Here is a 21,211-nt window from a genome sequence, read left to right on the forward strand (position 1 = left end):
CGCCGCTAGCAACCATATCTTACCACAATTAGCGACTATTATGGACCTCCTATAACCACAATTGATCATCAATAATTGACAACTAATAGTTAAGATAAGTAGATTTTCTAAATTATGAAAAATAAAAATTGCAGATTTTACTGTATAAATCATTGATTAATACAGTATAAACTAGTGATTAATACAGTATAAACTAGTAGAATCATTCTGATATTAATGGGACTGCATGTAAGTAATGAGTTGTCATTTAATATAACACTGTTTTAAATGTAGAAAAGAGGGCTCAAATTGATCAATCTACTGTTACAATTCACAAGATAATTTTCTATTGGTACATCATGCTTCATTTTATGACATATCACTACTGTATAGAGTATAGACTATGGAACAAGTTCTTTTTGGGCCAATTACACTAAAACCTGATATCCATATTCTTGTTATATTACTACAATCAACAAATACAATTATGTGCCTATTAAAATTATCAATAAGCAAAACTGTTAAGCTACTAACAAAATTAGAAGTACTCCCAAGTACATTTACTTCTAATATATTGGTTCAAACTTTTTTTGTTCAAAAAAATAAAAAATAATAAGCCAAGCTAACCTTTTCACACCGAGTCAATACCAACAAACCAAGAGGAGGAATGCTACCCTTTGCCACAGAGATATCTAGAAGTTAAATTCACGATGTGAAGAAATAATCCCTTGCAATCAAACAGCTCAAGTTTTTCTTCTTCTGCAAAAAGATCATCAACGATGTGAAGTACTTTTTACAAGTTATATTAGATGTATAACGGCAACCTATAAATTCAAATCGAATAATTTTAGAAAGAATATTATGAAAAATTAATTAACAAGTCATATGCATAAGTCCAGGAAAAACATTCACGATTGGCTCACATTTTTCCATGATCCCAGCTATTCCCAAAGTCCATGTCCTTTCATCCCAGCCTTTTCCAAAAGACATCTCCCTTAATTAAAACAATCCATAGAGGTACAGAATAAGAAAGCACAGGACCCGAGAAAATAACGAAAAAAAGTAGTATTTAAGCATAAATTGAAGAAATTTCCAGCGCAGGGGTTTACGGTCCAAAATCAAGACGGTTTTTAACTTTGCATCCAGAGAGAGCACAGAAGCACTTAGATGAAATTTAGAAAATGATATATTTAAAAGTGTGACAAAGAATATTGGATTAGTGCTGCAATACAAACACCGGTGAAACTTTTAGCTTCTAAACAATTAGTGTTACAACATAAATATGGGCCTAATCCTTTTTCTTAATATATTAATCAAAATACTTAATAGAATAGTACAGTATACCTTATAATTGTTCATGCCCACTGCCTTCATACGTGTGACATTGTTGATCTAACCCTTTTGATAGCTAAATTCGTAAAACATTTGATGTCCCTTTAGAGTACCTTTTACTCACTAATGTTGACTTGTATCTCATCAACATTGCGCACCATGCTGAATTTGCAGCAAATGTATTTAGCTGACTAGCTGCTAATGTGCAAGCCTTGCACATTCAATGTCGCATCCTACTAGTTCATAAACCATGGGCACTCTCATGAATCCCTATGGACTATACATTGAATTTTGTAGCAAAGAGATACGGGGCTAGCAATTTTCCCTACTACTTCCACTAAAAAATATTGTTACCGGTATTCCTTATTACCATAACGAACATCCATAACAGAGTGGGGTCCCAGCCTAACCGGCAGTTACTAGCGCATTTTGCGAGTCATGAGGAGGAAAGTTGTGATCTTCCCCGAGTTTCATATTGACAATTAAGCACCTTAGACACTTGTAAACTCACGAAATTTGTATGGACTAAATCGTTCTTAATGATATACAAAAAAACGACAAAATACTTGATATCTGAAATGAGCCCAACTATTTTATTAGCATTACAGCAACACTGTATATATTGAACCGAGTCTAAGAATAAAAAACAATGTAATGGCCAATAGAGACCGTTCAGGTGCCATTGTGGATTTCCTACAAACTGTACCAACATATCTCATACCATAGGTAAACAAGATAAATGGCCTAAACTAAACCAATAGACGGGATTACGCTATTTTATAAAGCATTAATGCTTTTTATAAAGGGTATAGAATGTTCACCGCTCCAAATGTCAAAAACGTATACAATTTATTAATGCATATTATAGCAACAATTTATCTTTACTGTTTGATTAACTTCAAATAATATCTTAGTTTAACATCTTAATAATATGTCTGTATAATATCCCTAAATTTTATTAAATTGATTCTCAGCCTTCCATGGATGATGTTATAGCGATGCTAGCTTCATCAGAAAAGCAAGGGGCTATTGGTTCCAGACAAGCTCTACGTGGGAATCCACCACAAAATGTGATTCCCATTCCTGTGACTAACTAACCAGCTGATGATTGCTAATAGCGGTCCAGCTATGGACAATTTTATGGAAAACCCACCAGTGAGTTCGTTGCTAACTCCTCCTATGACTAGCCTACATAGAGCTGGTAAGCATCCTGTGGATACTGACACTGTTGGTATTCTCGGGAGACCGTCTGCGCCTTTCGGTAATCCCACGTAGTTTACTTATGTGTGATTGTAATTTCTGTTTATATAGCGAAGCGAAATTGTATGTTACATATTTGAATTAAGGTAAATTTTTTTTATATTGCAGCTAATAGATTATACTCAATACTTCTCGTAACCTATATAATTAATTATATTGTATTCTTATTTTGAGATTTAGTTGCGGACCTGATAGGCTGATAGCATGGCTTTTATTTGTACAAATGAATTGCACCTTAATGATTTCAATTTGACCAGTGACGTCATCATTTGGCATGAAGGGACTATAATTGAAGAATCTGGAAAATGTATTCCAAATTTGAATGGACATTATCTATATATTCCTTTGGAACTTACAGATAACAATTTCTGATCTTTCTGTGTCACAGCAACCAACATTTTCCAGTTACTATTCAGTCTCCAATGCAAGTTGCCGAGGAATATATACACTAAAATAAAAACCCTTTGGGTAACATTTTGTGAAAGCTGAATGGAGATTGTGACTCTTTTATTCTTGTGCAGGGTCCTAGAAATGATGTGGTTGCTGAAAGGTCTGATCAAATTGAATCAAATCGGCTTGGACAGAATTCAGCGTATCCACCATCATGATTTCATGGGGGGTTGTCTAAGTTGTTGAGGAAATAGTTTTGAAGGTAAATCCGTTAGTCGCAATCTTGTTTTATCAAACTATATAGCGGTTATTAGTACCCCAGAGTCAAATACAACTCATTTTCACAATTTGGTATTTTACTTGTGGTTTCCGCACTATGTTAAATATTAAAATATTTAGTGGTAGTAGTAGATTTTTTTTCTAGTTTACTATTCATTTAAATGCAAGAATTATGTTACTAATTGCATATCTTTTATTTGCTATAAGTATTTGCTATAAGTATTTACTATAGTATAGTATGTTACTAATTGCAACTCTTTAATACAACTATAGTAAATACTTATAGCAAATAAAAGATATGCAATTAGTAACATACATAATTCTTGCATTTAAATAAATAGTAAACTAGAAAAAAAATCTACTGCTACCACCAAATATTTTAAGATTTAACATAGTGCGAAAACCACAAGCAAAATACCAAATTGTGAAAATGAGTTGTATTTGACTCTGGAGTACTAATAACCGCTATATAGTTTGATAAAACAAGATTGCGGCTAATGGATTTACCTTCAAAACTATTTTCTCAACAACTTAGATAACCCCCTATGAAATCATGATGGTGGATACGTTGAATTCTGTCCAAGCCGATTTGATTCAATTTGATCAGACCTTTCAGCAACCACATCATTTCTAGGACCCTGCAGAAGAATAAAAGAATCACAATCTCCATGCAGCTTTTACAAAATGTTGCCCAAAGGGTTTTTATTTTAGTGTATATATACCTCGGTAACTTGCATTGGAGACTGAATAGTAACTGGAAAATGTTGGTTGCTGTGACACAAAAAGATCAGAAATTGTTATCTGTAAGTTCCAAAGGAATATATAGATAATGTACATTCAAATTTGGAATACATTTTCCAGATTCTTCAATTATAGTCCCTTCATGCCAAATGATGACGTCAATGGTCAAATTGAAATCATTAAGGTGCAATTCATTTGTACAAATAAAAGCCATGCTATCAGCCTATCAGATCCGCAACTAAATCTCAAAATAAGAATACAATATAATTAATAATATAGGTTACAAGAAGTATTGAGTATAATGTATTAGCTGTAATATAAAAAAGATTCACCTTAATTCAAATATGTAACATACAATTTCGCTTCGCTATATAAACATAAATTACAATCACACATAAGTAGACTACCTGGGATTACCGAAAGGCGCAGACGGTCTCCCGAGAATACCAACAGTGTCAGTATCCACAGGATGCTTACCAGCTCTGTGTAGGCTAGTCATAGGAGGAGTTAGCAACGAACTCACTAGTGCTGTAATCCGATCCGGGCAGCTCGCGAGCTCGCCCGGCTCGAACTCGTTTTGATGGGCTCGGCTCGGCTCGTTTAGTTAATCGAGCTCGAGTTCGGGCAGAGGTTTTGGCTCGTTTTGTTAAACGAGCTGGCTCGGCTCGACTCGTGAAAATTAACGAGTCGGATTCGGGTAGCATTTTAGGCTCGATTTAGTGTTAAATTAAACGAGTCGGCTCGCCCGACTCGTTAAACTCGGCTCGTTTAGCTAAACGAGCTAGCTCGACTCGACTCGTGAAAATAAACGAGTCGAGTTCGGGCAAAGATTTAGGCCCGTTTTCTTAAACGAGCCGGCTCGGCTCGACTAGATAAAACTCGGCTCGAATTATGCTCGGCTCGCCCGGACCGAATAACAGCCCTAGAACTCACTGGTGGGTTTTCCATAAAATTGTCCATAGCTGGACCGCTATTAGCAATCATCAGCTGGTTAGTCACAGGAATGGGAATCACATTTTGTGGTGGATTCCCACCTAGAGCTTGTTGGGAACCAATAGCCCCTTGCTTTTCTGATGAAGCTAGCATCGCTATAACATCATCCATGGAAGGCTGAGAATCAATTTAATAAAATTTAGGGATATTATATAGACATATTATTGAGATGTTTAACTAAGATATTATTTGAAGTTAATCAAACACTAAAGATACCTGTACGGAGGGTCGTGAGTTTCCTCTAGCTTTGTTTGCTAGTCTGGAGGAGAATTGAGGCCAGAATAGCCTCCACCAATCCTTTAGCATGTCTTTGTCCGAATCCAGTACTAAGTAAGAAAATGTAATTGAAAACAAGAAAACAAGATATATATAAATATGAGTATAAATATATTGAGAACAGGTTTTAGCCTGAGCAATGCAGACCAATTATTTTGCATATTTTCTACATTTTTTATGTTATATAGTTCTGCACTCAGAACAATTGGTCACCCTGTTCTCATGGAAAAAGATATTTTCAATTGAATCACGGCCTATATAAAGATTGTGTGTATGTGGGTAGACTGTGTACACAAACTATATGGATAGCATCCACAGAAAAAACTTTATAAAACCCCTGTACATAGCCAACACAATTTAAGGAGAGTTGGAAAGAGAGACAAGTTATAAAACAAAAGATCTATTTGGTATGTCACCGAATGCTTCTGCTATTGGCCCTCAAGGAAAAGAAACAGACATTACTCTAAAACTTATTCATGTTGCAATTAAGAATAGAAATTTAGAACTATGAATTTTAAACTGAAGTCTGGATATGATGATGATAAAATGGGGCCGCAAGTTTTAAGTAATATATATTTCTGTTTCATATAAATCTTCTCAAGTGAAAAGGATGTCGGTGCCTCACAAATGAGCATAATTGGCTAGGTAGTTTGTAAAATTATACTTTTTTCAGGCATTTTTGAACTACACGGATTCAAAACTCCTTCGCAAATATTATTGCACAAATACAACTTTGCAACCCAATGCAACTAAAGCATACAATAAAGTTGCAACCACAATCAACCAAATGCAACTAATCCATAAAAAGCTAAAAAATAGTAATTCGGATGCAATTGGTTACAGCTCTGCAGATATTTTATTTTCAGGGTGTGAGAAGTAGGAGTGCAAATAAATTTCAAAAAGTTCTATTTTGTTGATTCCTTCTTTTTTCTCTTCTCTAATTTTTGGTTTAGAGTCGGTGAACACATTAAAAAGTTACATTCAACAAGAATCTTTTAGTTGTCAAAAATAGTCTCATTTTTGTATAATGTAAAACAATTCATGAATAAAAAATATTAACCACATTCACTTGGGACAACATAAAGAACGTGCTCCACTAAAACAATATTATGAAATCACCCCTAAATCAAATAATACTATTATGTTCCTTAATTATGTAATTCATATGAAAAACTACATGCAAAGATCAAATAAGAAAAAAAATGAAGTAATACCAAATAATAAGACATATGATGTGAGTTTTTAATTACTTACATTCACCCAAGTCAAGGTTGGCTTCTACAGCGAATACGTCAGCAGCAACGTGAAGTCCCTTTTCTTTCATATAATTGTATATGCAGTGGTTCAGCCTAAGAATTTTCGTATCCAAAAAGAGAAAAAATAACATTAATGAATTAAAAGCTGATCCATTTGAAAAAAGAACAATCAACAAGTCAAATGCCCGTATCAAAGAAATCCTGTCATGAAATAACCCACATCTTTTTAGAATCCCCAGATGCCATTATCTTCAATCAAATAGTCTGGAAATCACAGATATTTGAATTACAAAGGTGCACAGATTAAACAAAACAAAAAAAGATAAAACTAACTTTCACAGCAAAGAGATGACAAATTTTAGAATTTTCATGGGGGTGAAAAAAAATCATTCGTACCTTCACAATTGAGAGACGAGAAAAACAGAGGCCTGCAGAGAGAAACAGAGGTACTGGATTAAGTCAAAGGATTGGGGAAAAAAAGTTTTATATAAAAGAATATGAAATGGTATATGAATCTTTTATTCTTTTTTTGCTATATTTCAGTGGGTAACAGCTTGCTCTTGACAAGATTTAGATTCCCATTCAAAAATCCAAGAGGAAAAAAAAGACACCAACACGAAATTAATTATATTGGGCCCAAAATATTTTTTAATTTTTTTAAAAGGAATGTATGATTTGTCTATAGTATTGAATGTTAAGGGAACTTGGAAATTGTTGACTTTTTCCACAAGTATCACAATTTTAAGATTCAGGGATAATCATGTCACAAATCTCATCTCTCAACCCATCTTTAATAACAAAAGGTAATGTTTTCAAACCTCACTCACCTCATACTCAAATAAATTACGTATACTACCAAACCAAAAAATATTGTTATTCTTTGAAGAGAATTTTGTAAGTGTAAACAAAAATGAAAATTTAATGAGAAGTGATATAAATATATAGGCCCTGATCATTTTAGTTTTAAATTTTGTTAATTATAATTTTAACATGATTATACTGTTTCTTTATCCTTTCAATAAAATTAAGAACTCGGATTCGTATCGAGTTCATTCTTCTGTACAACATTTAACATTTAATCTTAAAAAGAATTTCTAATAATATTTAGCCCAAGTTGTCAAAGAGAAATTGAACAATACTTATTATTTTATTTATTCTTTTCAATTTGCAACCACGGAGTCTCATTCAAAATCAAAAAGTATTTTTGATTCATATAACTTTTGTTTAATACTTCTGAATATTCTTATTCCATTATTCTTTATAGCATTGAGCTTATGTTGTATTTCATCTCTGTTTTTTTTTAATTTTTAGATATTAATATATTGGATGTTGACTTTTCTAAATATAAATGGTAATCTAGAAAGAGGTATTTTTCGATTATTGGGGTGAGGCAATTCTCGAGGATTCTTCTAAGCTATAAACTACTTAATCACCTAACTAACTTATAATGCAATCGTTGCGTTATTAAGTAACTATTACTTACTAAGAGCATCTCCAACGTTGCTCCTAAATCATTCTTTAAAAAATAATATAAAATGTGGCTCCTAGTAAGTTAATACATCAGAGAACGTGAGAACTCCAATGCTACTCTTTATAGTTAGCTCCTAATTCACATTTTATATTTATTTTATATAAGTGGGAGGAAAAAATTAACTAAAAGAGAGAGAAGATTGGAAAGAAAATAATATTATATTGAATTAAGAGCTACTAGATGCTCTTTAAAAGAATGGAGAGAGAGTAGGCTCCTAAATTTTTAAAGAGTATCTAGGAGCCCATTGGAGCACTAGATTTTGATTTGCTCCTAAAATTTGGACTTAGGAGCTTGTTTAGAGAGCCCATTGGAGTTGCTCTAAGAATATATATATATAACATATGAAAAGGCCCTTTGGGGCTATGTTACCCGGACTCAGCAAAAAGTGTCCAACATGAAGACGTGTCTGAGTGTCAGACTCGACAATAATTTGAAAATTTTACATGTTTTTGGCCTGAAGTAAGTGTCGGAATGTCCATACCCATGTCCGAGTGTCGAGTGTCCAACACGGGTCCTCGAAGCAAAATGAAGAGTCTGGGTAACATAGCTTTGGGGCACATAAAAACGTTACTAGTTTCCTATCCATTACAAAGTATTACAAAGTAAATAGCTTTGAAAAGGCCCCATTTGGCCCCAAAAGAGCACAGAACAAAATAAAGGCCCTCTATGGCACATAAAAAGGCTACTGACTCTTATGTTTACTATCCATTACAAAGTATACATTTGTTTTGAGTGATGGTGTGGAGATTATTAAGCACGGCTAGCTAATAAACAACCCACGTGTGTCGTGTGTGGGTCTCATTCTTAAAAGTAGTGAAGAGTGGAAACATAGTTATACTTTATTTCAGAAACCCAACCAATTTCAGCATAAACATATGTTAATGCTTTCTATGGGTAAGAAACGCCTACTTCAAATGCATATGTTTTGCATGGATAAAGCATGTTTGTCTTGTGTTTTCACACCAAGGCATATTACCATTTTCACGGATTGTGTTGTTTTGGGCTTTTTTTCCCTCAAATTGCCTCAACGAGCCATCACCCCCGAAAAACATAACTGACTGCTTTAATCAAATAACCCACTCAGTTTAAACAAATTTTAAAACTCAATATTTACAAGTTAACAAAGAATGGGCAATATTCATGAATTATTCTCGAAGACAATTGTCCGATATTCTACCAAGTATTGTATTCGCACATAATTGATGTTAATTGTTCATTGTTTCCTATAGAATTTACCTATACTCGAATAGAATGATCTTAAGTGTACAGAGAAATTACCTAGAATTGAGGGTCCTCTTGCTGAAGAAAGCCTTGAAAAGCTGAGAAGCAGTTGGTAATTTTTGAATTAGCATCACTCGCCCCATTCCTGTTTCAGTCCCATTCTGTTTCAGTCTCCGTGGAATATGCAGGTGACCCTTCTCATTTTCACAGTTCTTCTAATTTCATCCGCTCATCACTGTTCAACCCACATGAGAAGCATTTTCATATATTTTGATGATTTATTCTTTTCAATTTAGATTTTAATAAATTGTATTATATGTTATTAAAACAGATTAAGATTTTAATTTTGTTTGAAAATTGTCCCTAAATGAGATAGATTAACAGTTTAATTTATCATATTTAGTTATGTCCTTGATTCAATTTATTCAATTTATGATCTGAATATATTTTATTTGTTTATTAAAATTTTATAACAGTGAAAAGTTAAATATAAAAATAATAGCTAAAAGTTTCATATAATGCATATCTCTTTAAATATTCGTGATAATATTGTTTTAATAATAAATTATTTATGTAGAAGTATATCAGCATTAATCTTTTTAAATTGATAAGTATAATTAAGAAATGAGGTATTTAATTAGAATTTTAATGCACTGATAATAATGTAAAGATTTTAATGAATTGTACTTGATTTTATGCGGATAATTGATAAAATGTCACGACAGAATTGATGTAGAGTCTTTGACATTTAAACACAATACTTTAATGTTTTATTGAATTAATGAGATTTCACAAACTAAAAATCACCGGACAATCCTGAAAACATCCTTTTACGAAGTATAATAAAATCTTTCAGTATTTGAATAATATTATATATATTTAAATGAATTTTAAAAAAACTTAATTGAACACCATCCCTTTTAACCATAATTTAAAACTCAAACCCCAGCAGATTTTGATGAAATTAAATTTTTTAATAAAATACTTTAAAATTCTGATATATTTTTTAAATCTGAGTTAATCACCTAAATTTTATAAATGGAAAAAAAATCCTATAAAATTCTAATCAAATACGTCCCCGGATTTTGTTACATTACCGAGTTAGGATTTGATTTACAAAGTTGTTGATTCCTCCATAAACCGCCTTTCATCTTACATAGGGTTATCGAGTGGTAAACACGTTTCGCGCCTATATATACACGTACCATTGTCCCATTACGCTCTTCATAAACACAAGTTATTCTTATTCACTATGGGTACTCTGGCTAATGCTTTCGTTCTCCTGGCCGATCAAGAAGGCGAAGAAGCTTCTACCATTATAGCACTAAAGTCTGCAGAGTTAATTGCGGTGAAGAAGAAGATCACCGCGGAAAAGGAAAAAGCCAAGGCCAAGAACAAGAAGCCAAAGAAAAGTTCAGTGAAGAATGGAGGAGGCGGGGGGGGAAGAGGGCCAAAGGAGTTTGGATGGTCGTCAGCATAACGGACCCTCTGATGGCAGCAGCAATCGTAATGGCCGGGGTGATGGACCTGTGTACATGAAAAGCTGCAAGGCAGTTGGCCATCATGGTAATGAGAATCAAAGAAAAGTTTCTGTTAGGACTGTTCCTCTGTCAAGGGAAGAGTCACGTGAACGATGGCTTGCTAGAGAGGAGGAGAATAGGAAAGATATGGCAATGATGACTTTAAAAGAATACGAGGAACAGAAGGCCTATGAGAAGCAGAAGGCTGAGAAGACGAATTTGAGTGTTTCTGTGAGCGAAGCAACACTCGACAATACCAACACAACGCAGAATTCCAAGAATGTAACTGTCAAGAAGGATAGCTATCTTGACAAGAATGAAAAATCCAAGGATGAAAAGTATTGGAAGGCTCATAAAAAAGTGAACATTGCGGGATTCTTTACTGATGAGGATAATACTATGAAGGTGGGAGCAGCAGGGCCTGCACTTGATTTAAGTGAGACGAGTTTCCCCGTCCTTGGTAAAGTCACAAAGCCAATAAAATTTTATTGGGAATAGGTAGAAAGGATTCTGCCTGTTTAAACTTCCTTTCTGATGTATTAGGATTCCTTTATGATGTACGAAGCATCTATAACTATATTGATCACTTGTGCTATGAGCAAACATGAAGATTTTTGATAAACAGTAGTAACAAACAAACATGTCTTTGTTTTTTCACTAAATAATAAACAAACGTGTCCTTGGCACCACTAGAAAATCTCACCTTTTAGGTGCTGCACAGGCCGATAAAATTTCCCATCAAAAAATATATACGGGGAGGATGTAATTTGTACTAGAAGATGTACACAAAAATAACCATACCTAATTACCTTTTGATTTTGTTTTTAACACTAGTGGCACTGATCATCCACACAAACAAGCTGAGCATCTTTTTATCTGCAAAAGATATGAATAGAATCCTATAAATATATGGCAAAAAGCAAGGGGTACACACCAGACACGGCTATCTTTAAATATCAGTTTAATTGAAATCTTAAAATTGCATATAAATCAAAAGAACATGAAGTTCCTGTTTCAGTACCTTGCTCCTCTTGTTACTGCATCATAAATACAAGGGCAGGAAACCAAACAAGGAGGCCAGGGGATTGAAATATTAAATTGCTTCTCTTTTTTTTTTATGAGAAGACGAGCAGAACTGTGACACAGTGCTAAAGATTCTAAATCTTGTTTATCTCTTTTCATCTGAAACGGCATCAAGACTGTAATTGTAATCCCATCTAGAGTTGTTTGCTTCTATAATCTTTAGACTGTAATGGTCAACTCATATTAAAATTTTACAATAAAAGAGAAGTCTTCCACGCTTGTTCTATTCACTTTTGCTTATAGAAATTTCAGGAGCTAAGCCCATTTCCTTCATTTGATTTTCGACTGAAACTAGGCCAGTTTGTGAAAGAAAGCTGCAGATGAAATCGAAATCAGTGATCTGGATCTCAAATATAAAAGCTAATATACAAATATATAAAACTTTACTTTGAAATCATATAGTTAATTCCAAGACCTTTCTATTACTTTTTTTTCTAGTTTCCTTATTATTACACTGGAGGAAACTTAAAATTAATATTCCCAATTAGGTTTCTGGTGATGAACAATGATTTTGCATCTTGTGAACCCAATGCTAGAAAATCAATTGAGCAATCCCTGAAACTCTATAATTTAAAACCACTGGAGAGTTCCCCAATTTCATGTAAACTATTACTGCTAGATTAAGAAGCTGGGAACCAAACTTTCGATTTTAAAAACTAAATGGTCTTTCTTCTTGTTAAGTTCTACCCAAAAAACTCTGCATGCTATACTTAAGAAAATGGTCTTGTATCTCAACATCATAAGCTTTAAGCTGTTATGAAGAGAGCATAACCATGGCGTGGCTTCAGTGCGAGCACACACCAAATATCATGAATCGTTCAGGGTCATAGCTACGATAAAAGGTCAATAAATTACATATCTGCAAAATTATAACTTCTAAGACAAGGCATGTAATAGAGGCAGAGAAAGTAAACACATGGACAACATCAAATCAAATTAGCCTTCTATAAAACAATGCTGGGCCTCAGATGATGATAAACATCAGAAATGGTGCATCTTAATGTAAGCTCAAAGCCTAGAAATGGTATATGATCTGGTGTCTTATGCATTAGAGATAATTTTCTGGTAATGTATAAATTTTTATAGACTCCGGTACATATTTCATAAGTTCAAACTGAGTTAATCCTTAGTCCTTACAAAGGAATGAGATATATCTCAACAAGCTGATCATTTTCAGCAAATTTAAAGCAACACAGTCTGATCCAGTTATACTAGCATATCACATTCCCAAACCATAGAAGGACAACACATCTAAATGAAGAAATCAAGAGCAATCAGAGTAGATATACAGCCAAATGAATAAGAGGTTCGACCAATCAATGCCTTCTTTATACAGGAAAAAGACCACATTTGCATATTCAGAATCACACTAGCACTGTGTTCCCGAAAATTTTTGTGAGAGAGAAGAAAAGAAAGTGAGGAAAATATTTTCTGCAAAATGTTCCCGAGTTTTTGGGTGGAGAGAAAGGTAAAGGAAGTTAAGGAAAATAACGATCAATTTCTTCATAATATTTTCTTTCCAAAACTGGGAAGATTGAGAGGGAAGTAAAAACAGTTTAAGATGGGATAATGACCAAACATCTTTAGTACATCTTTTCCCGTGTATTAATGTATATCAATACCTCGTTATCTTTTCCCACGTATCTATTGTTCCCCCTTCGCGCGTAACATCTGTGCTATCATAAAAGAATACAGTCCATATTGTGAGAGAACTATTCCAGCACATCCTTTCAGGCGGCTCTCTGTCATCTATCAAGGTATTCTGGATCTTATAACTCTCTTCGTTGAATCAGTGATCATGTGTTTTGTATTGGACTTGCAGTTTTATAGTTTATGCAGTTATTAGTTGTTGTAGTTTTTATTCATAGGTGCAGTTATTGATTTAAGATACAGCGGATGTACTGTCTATGTGCACACATTCTTGAATTAAAATTTTGTTGCTTATTTGCTGATTTGTGTGAGGAACTATTGACTTGTATTAATTAATATTTTTTATATAATGAATCAATTATCTTTCAAGTACATTACTTCTTGAATTATGACTGTAAGTAGCATTTAGATAATCAGTATTTTTGTTGTTATGGATGAAGATGGATAACACCATATATGAGAGTTACAAACTTGAATGAAAAACCATCTTGCCTGTAAATTAAACCTTACAAATACATGCTTATGTATACTAATCATAAGCTGAAGGCACCAGGAGGTCGATACAATTTTACTATTCATGTCAATTTTTAAAAACATTTTTCCTTCTCTTTATTTTGAAAAAAATTTCACATTGGATCATTGATAGAACACATGCAAGTTATCTGACAATAATGGAACAGGTTGAAAGTAAATGACAAGTTGAGGGAACACATATACAGAAAGGAAATAATAACACAGATCAACAGTTAGACATCATAAAAGTGGTCATAATATCCGAAGTTTTAAGGGTACAAGTCATGATAGATCAAAAATACATCAAAACATGTCATCCCTACTACATCATATCTAATCTGGCCATAACTATACAAAGAGTCCTAACTACAATACTACTGCCAGAGTGTCTATGGATCGGAGCTACAAAATCTGCATCAAAATAAAAGATAGTGCATGATGCTCTAGTCGATACTGTACAATGTCTACTACATACATCAAAAGCTATATCTGAGATACACACAGCTACGTGTGTTATCTCCCAAAAGTAAAACTATACATATATAACTAGCCACTAGTAGAAGATCTCTGATACCCTGCGTAGGAACTCTGAAAAAGCTTTACCAACCATCATCGAAACCATGGGGCCATCAACAAGCCCGGAACTGGTGGAGGGCACTCCACGGATATCAGATCAGAGTCCCTGGAATACTGACACAGCAATTTGATGCATAATCTCTGAACTAATATCTCGAGCCGCTAAGAAGCCTGGTCTGATATCAGATTGCTTCTTGGCTCGAGATATTAGTTCAGAGATTATGCATCAGATTGCCGTGTCAGTATTCCAGGGACTCCGATCTGATCTCCGTGGAGTGCCCTCCACCAGTTCCGGGCTTGTTGATTGCCCCATGGTTTCGATGATGGTTGATAAAGCTTTTTCTGAGTTCCCACACAGGGTATCAGAGATCTTCTACTAGTGGTTAGTTATATATGTATAGTTTTACTTTTGGGAGATAACACACATAGCTGTGTGTATCTCAGATATAGCTTTTGATGTATGTAGTAGACATGTAGACATTGCACAGTATCGACTAGAGGATCATGCACTATCTTTTATTTTGATGCCGATTCTGTAGCTCCGATCCGTAGACACTCTGGCAGTAGTATTGTAGTTAGGACTCTTTTGTATAGTTATGGCCAGATTAGATATGATGTAGTAGGGATGACATGTTTTGATGTATTTTTGATCTATCACGACTTGTACCCTTAAAACTTCGGATATTATGACCACTTTTATGATGTCCTACTGTTGAGCTGTGTTATTATTTCCTTTCGGTATATCTGTTCCCTCAACTTGTCATTTACTTTCAACATGTTCCATTATTGTTAGATATTTTGCATGTATTATATCAATGATCCAATGTGAAAAAAAAAAATCAAAATAAAAGGAGAGAGAAAAATGTTTTTAAAATGATCAACTTTTATAAAGGTTTTAAAAAGGGTTTTCAACAATACTTAACTTTTACAGCTTTCTTTAAAAGTTTTCAAAAATATGCAACTTTGATACAATATCTCTTTTCAAATTAGACATTCAAGTTGCTTTCAACTTCTGTACTGAGTTTTAAAGAATTTGCACCCTGTTTTTATCGTCAAGTAAACCATGTTTTATATACATTCTGATGAGAACTATTAACCGTGTCCCTTCTTGATAGAATCAAGATAAGTTTAAACCCAAATGACACCCCAGTTGATGAGTCAACCCCTGAAGTTCCACCCGAATTTCAACCCCATCCCAATCCTTTTCAAATGTTTATCGATCTTCTTCAACAAAATCTTCAAGCTAATCCTGAAAGAAATTCTTCAAGTCAGCTTACTAAACCCACTATTTCTTTCAAATCTTTGCAACCCCCAGAATTTAAAGGGACTGTAGATCCAGTTGAAGCCAAGATATGGCTACGAGAAATAGAGAAGACTTTTGAGATAGTCGGGTGTAGAAGAAGATAAGAAAACTATTTTTGCTGCTTTTATGCTTAAAGTTAAAGGTGAGGCTAACTATAGGTGGGAAGCTAAGCGAGTACTAGAGGGATCTAGTATTATATCTTGGCTAGGTTTACTAAGTTATTTTCTAGAAAAATACTATCCTAAGCATCTAGTGAATCAAATGGAGCTCAAGTTTCTAGAGCTCAAAAAGGAGAATATGTATGTAGCAGAGTATGAGGCTAAGTACACTGAGCTTTCTAGATTCGTCCCGCGTCAGGTAGATATGGATGAAATGACGGCTAGACGTTTCCAGCCGGTCTTAAAACCCTGGATCCAAAATAGAGTCGTTGTTTTCGAGATCACTAGTTACGCAACACTAGTACATAAGGCATGTATTGTTGAGTCGGGGAGTGAGTTGTATAACAAAGAAAAGGGCGATAGAAAGCGAAAGACTCCGCTGAATAGTTAGAACTCTGGAAAGAAACCTTGGAACCCGAGTGTGAAGAAACCTTTTGTAAAGAGAGAAGGGCCACGAAATCGAGAGGGAAGTCAAAGGTTTAGGACTGCACAAAGTGCGAATGTGTTACAATGGAGACCGATGAATAGATATTACATTCTAGTCGTAATAATTAATTTATTTGTACTATTTTATTAATTTGGGATTTATCAGAAATATTAAAATAATTAATAGTTAATTTATTTATTCATTTTGTATAATATTTAATTATATAAATATTTATCAAACAAAAACCGAAACGAGAATAAACGAGCCAAGCGAATAATTTTTTAAAAATTAACGAAGCGGAACTTGAGCCCCAAGTATTCTTGGAGCCCAAGAATTTTGAGTAATGCCCAAGTAATGTAATAATTAAGAATAAGTTAATTGATCATTAAGTGATTAATTGTGGTTAGCTACACCTATAAAAAGGGGCTAAAAAGCAATTGGCTCATTATCAATATATTCAACTAAGGAAAGAGGCTGTGAAAATCAAGGGAAAAGTAGGTAGCCATGAAGTTAGAAGAAGAATGGGGATTTCTTTGTCCAAAAATCTAGTCAACAAGGTAACTAATCCATAATAAATATATATATATATATATATATATATAGAGAGAGAGAGAGAGAGAGAGAGAGAGCGGGGGGGGACAAGGATGGAGCGGAGACAGGGGGTGGCTGTCGAAGTTTCTCCGGTCGGCGACGATGGTAAGCAGTGGAGAAGAAAGAAGGAAGGGGGGGATGAATTGGGGGAGATGATGTAGGGGTAAATTGGACCTTTCACAAGCTAAAATTTTTAAATAAAAATTAAGAAATAGTATATTTGGATTAATTGGGAATAATGATAATATTTTAATATAAAAGGTAGTATATAAATGACATAGTGATTAGTGTAGTAACAACAAGATTTAATAATATTTGGGAGTAAATATTTTAAAATAAGAATAATAAATTTGGTGAGATATTAAAATAATATTTGGATTTAAAGATTTAAATCTCAAGATGGGTAGTGTAAATAAAGTAAGTTTAATTATTAATAATAATCGTATTGGGTGGGATATTTAAGTAAAATTTGAAATTTGGAAATAATTAGTAGTTCGAGTTATTTAATAAGTTGATGAATAATTATTAATTATTATTGATCGGAGAACGAAACTAGAAGCTGGAATCTTGGCCAAGTAGGATTAATCATCGTTTAAACAATTAATGAGAATAGCTTGTAATATATAATGGATTGCTTGGGTCTCTGGTAATAGAAAGAAGAATATATCAAATAAATTAAACAAATATCAGTAAGATAATACCTCATTATTAATAGAAATCATGGTGATGATCAATAGAAATGGGATTAGGTGTCGGGATTAATTCAGATTATTAGTAAAAAATAGAAAAGTGATTTGGGATCATTAGTTAGTGGACCGAGAAAAGAATTAATATATTTTATAATTTAAAAAACGTACAAGTGTAGAAAAGAGAAACTACCAATATGAAATTTAGTCGAGAGATTAATAGAAGGTTAGCTAATTGATTAAAAGAATTAAAATATTATTTCGACTTAAAGGTATAGGTGTTATATTTAATTCTTTTAAATCATTATTTACCAGATGAAGAAATTACTAAGTAATTATAATTCTGCGTGACTTAGAATATCTGATATCCGGAAGGAGGTAGCCGAATTACACGTGATAAATACGAAATATTACAAGCTAAGGACGTCAGGCAAGTTCACTACCCCTTCCTTGATGTCACACCTTTCTATTTATTAATATTTGAAGATGTGTTGGCTGTCATAATATGTTGATTAATATTGCTTTGGTTCGAGTTGACATCAAATAATAGTTGGAAAGTTGAGAGGTCTATTTTTTATCTTGAGTCCTTCCTTTGTTCAGAATTGACTGTCCCTAATAATCAATATTTTCTCAAATTTACAAATCTTTTGTAATTCATTCAAGAATTTGATTGAACATAAAAATAATGATCTCAATCCAATAAAAAATGAGAGATCATCCTATATTTGATTCTATCTTCAATTCTATCCACTGGGAATCTTTGAGTTATGATTGAAAGGATGCATTATTCGCATTCTTTGGAAGGAGTGTGCTAGGAAATGATTAATTGGAGGTGTTCTGTTTAAGCTGGTCAACACGAATTTATTAAATTCGTGGAAGAGATGAAATTTCTTCGACTATCGGCTGTGTGTGGATAGTCTAGGGTTACAAATGATAACCCTTATGCTAGCAAAAATTGAGAGTGTGAGGTGTATCTTATGCAGTGACGATCAGACTGCAAAAATTACACAGGAGAACGGGAAGCACGAAATGGTGTTTGATCGAACCATGTAGTGTTACCGAAAGTGGAAGACCAGCGATTTCTTTTTGAAATTTGTTACACCTTTTGTTGTTACCTACTTTGCTGTTTTGATCTAATATGCTATCGAAGTTTTCTTCGCATATCTTATTATTTGTTGTTCTATGCTATGTGGACTTGCTGAGCAATTCGTTTGCTCATTCTTGCATCTAATTTATATTGTTTTAAGCAGTAAAGAACGAGTATGACACGACTCAAGAAAACCACCCGGAAACGGGTTTTGGCAAAGGAAAGAAGAAGGCGCATCACACGAGCTGAAGCTGCTAGGCAACATTGTGTGGTAGTACAAGCTATAGTTATAATAATTATAGTCTGTGATCAGACTTACTATTATGTGATAACATTAGACTTGGTAGTTATGTTGTAAGACGATCGACCCTGGACTTGTGGGGCGAGACCTTCGTTTGTATAATATTAGTATATTTTACAAAGTGTTATCGAGCCAGATGCGTGGTGACGGACCAGACCTGTGGGATGCGGATCTGGGGGCGTCACATCAGTGATGAAAGCAACACAACCAAGAAACTGAAAATTATCATATTTTTGGGGTATTGGTCAATCACACATTTTAGTTCCCACGCACAAATGCCTGCACTAAGCTCGAAGACTTGAACCATAACCTCTTATTACAAAGAGAAGAGAGATATCGGCTAAGTTACAATACTATGGGTCATATAACCTTTTAACAATCAGGTAGTAAACTCAAAGGTAGATCCAGTGATCTGGCATATACTTCCATCCTTAATCATCAATATCACAATAATCATAAAATTAACTTGCATATAACAAAACTTAGAGATACCTGGTTAAAAGAAAGAAGAGGATCCCAGTAATAAGAACAAGAAAAGTGACATGAATAATCAATGATAAATCACTTGCAGAAAATGCTAAAGCCAACATTGCAGTAAGGCACAGACCCAACATCAAGAATGCAACTTTTAGCGTATTCCAAGTTTGACCCTGATTTCAAAACAACAACAGATTAAAACTTGCAGCAAAAATACACAAAATGGGAAGGTGATTTTAATGGGGGGAATCGTACGGACATTAACACCAGGAGCCAAGGCGCCAAGTAGTACTGCAGTTGCTGCTGAGACTTGTGATTCTGCTTCAGATGCTTTGGTCTCCATTTTGTGATGAGATTCTTTTGCAATTACAGCTTCTTGATTTGAACAATACTGACTGAAAAATTGGGGAAAACTGGTTATGAAATCAGGGAGGGACGGATTACTCAGTCAATATTCAGAAAAAAAAATAGAACTGCTTACAATTTGACTTTCTCCGTAAGATTGGACTAAGATGCAATACGATAATAATTTTACTTAAATTAAATTGAACTTAAATCCTAAATCTTGAAATTTTTATATAATTTAAGTTTTAAAAACTGTAATTTGCCACAGCATTTGTATTCTCTAATTTAATTAAATGGAAATACATAAAAAAATAATAATAAATATGATTCTAGGTCTTGGTTTGGGGTTCGAATCAGTGTTATAAAGATCATCGATTTAATTAAAAATTTCTGATTAATCTTTATAAAAATATTTTATCGAATTACCGATTACACACTTGATTTAACTGTATTTACCTGATTTATCAAGAAAGATTATGATAAATCCATAATAAATCCTGAAACGGTAGATAAACCAATTAGTTCCTGTTGTTTCTGACAATTATACTCAATATTTTATAGTAGTTGTATATTTGAACTTTAGTCTTAAATCATTGTTTGTTGGTTAGTTTTTTTCCCCAAAAAGAAAAACACTTTCATTTATCACAACATAACATAGCCAAGACAATCTCCCAATCCAACCAGATTTGGAAAATAAATAATATATTGAACATAATTAGCTGATTTGTTTCATGATCATTTATTAAATATATACATATATATATGATTTAAAAATCCTAAAATTAAAAATGAAATCAAATATATCCTAACCAATCCAATAATGTTATCTTTTCTTGTCCAACAAAAATTTAATTTATTACAATTTTATTCCAAAATTTTACTCTAGAATAGCTAAGAGAAAAATAAAGATTGGGAACGGCTTCAAAAACTTGTTAAAATGGTATATATGTTCTTATTATATAAAGTATACATCATTCATCCAATTTTCTTATCTTTCTCTCGCTCATTATAATAATAATCGGTTATATATTATAAAAATATATTATTTAAGAAGAAGTTAATATATTTAATATGAAAATTATAATTTTTTTGTCACATAAAATTGTAATATTAAAATCATGTGAACATTTATTTCGGGATAAAGGAACAACTAAAAGAGAATTAGAAGATGGGGACCAAGTGACTAACTAGTTTAATAAAAGGATGAACTTGTAATTTTACTTCCTACTCAAAAGC

General features: G+C 33.4%; 1 protein-coding gene across 25 annotated transcripts; it reads right to left on the reverse strand.

Annotated features, from left to right (window-relative positions):
- Window positions 1–606: 606 nt before the first annotated feature.
- Window positions 607–20,119, reverse strand: LOC108204645 (hypothetical protein). 25 transcript variants are annotated; one of them, XR_001803836.2, is made up of 11 exons: window positions 19,890–20,119; window positions 19,646–19,803; window positions 11,800–12,175; window positions 11,588–11,654; window positions 9,316–9,493; window positions 6,903–6,934; window positions 6,727–6,770; window positions 6,505–6,599; window positions 5,191–5,300; window positions 3,963–4,011; window positions 903–3,878 (listed from the first exon to the last, which is right to left on the reverse strand). XR_001803836.2 is itself a non-coding variant. In XM_064085903.1 (9 exons), exons 5-9 carry the CDS (start codon window positions 6,750–6,752, stop codon window positions 3,871–3,873), a joined length of 288 nt encoding a protein of 95 aa, XP_063941973.1. In that variant the 5' UTR covers window positions 6,753–6,770; window positions 6,903–6,934; window positions 9,316–9,493; window positions 11,588–11,654; window positions 11,800–12,088; the 3' UTR covers window positions 903–3,870. The 25 variants fall into 25 exon arrangements, 8 of the variants coding, with proteins under 8 accessions (XP_063941973.1, XP_063941970.1, XP_063941969.1 ...); XR_010288142.1 differs by lacking the exon at window positions 3,963–4,011 and having other exon boundaries at window positions 903–2,259; window positions 5,191–5,282; XR_001803832.2 differs by lacking the exon at window positions 3,963–4,011 and having other exon boundaries at window positions 903–973.
- Between the last annotated feature and the right edge of the window lie 1,092 nt (window positions 20,120–21,211).

This window comes from Daucus carota, chromosome 1 (assembly GCF_001625215.2).
Source record: "Daucus carota subsp. sativus chromosome 1, DH1 v3.0, whole genome shotgun sequence".
Classification (NCBI taxonomy): domain Eukaryota; kingdom Viridiplantae; phylum Streptophyta; class Magnoliopsida; order Apiales; family Apiaceae; genus Daucus; species Daucus carota.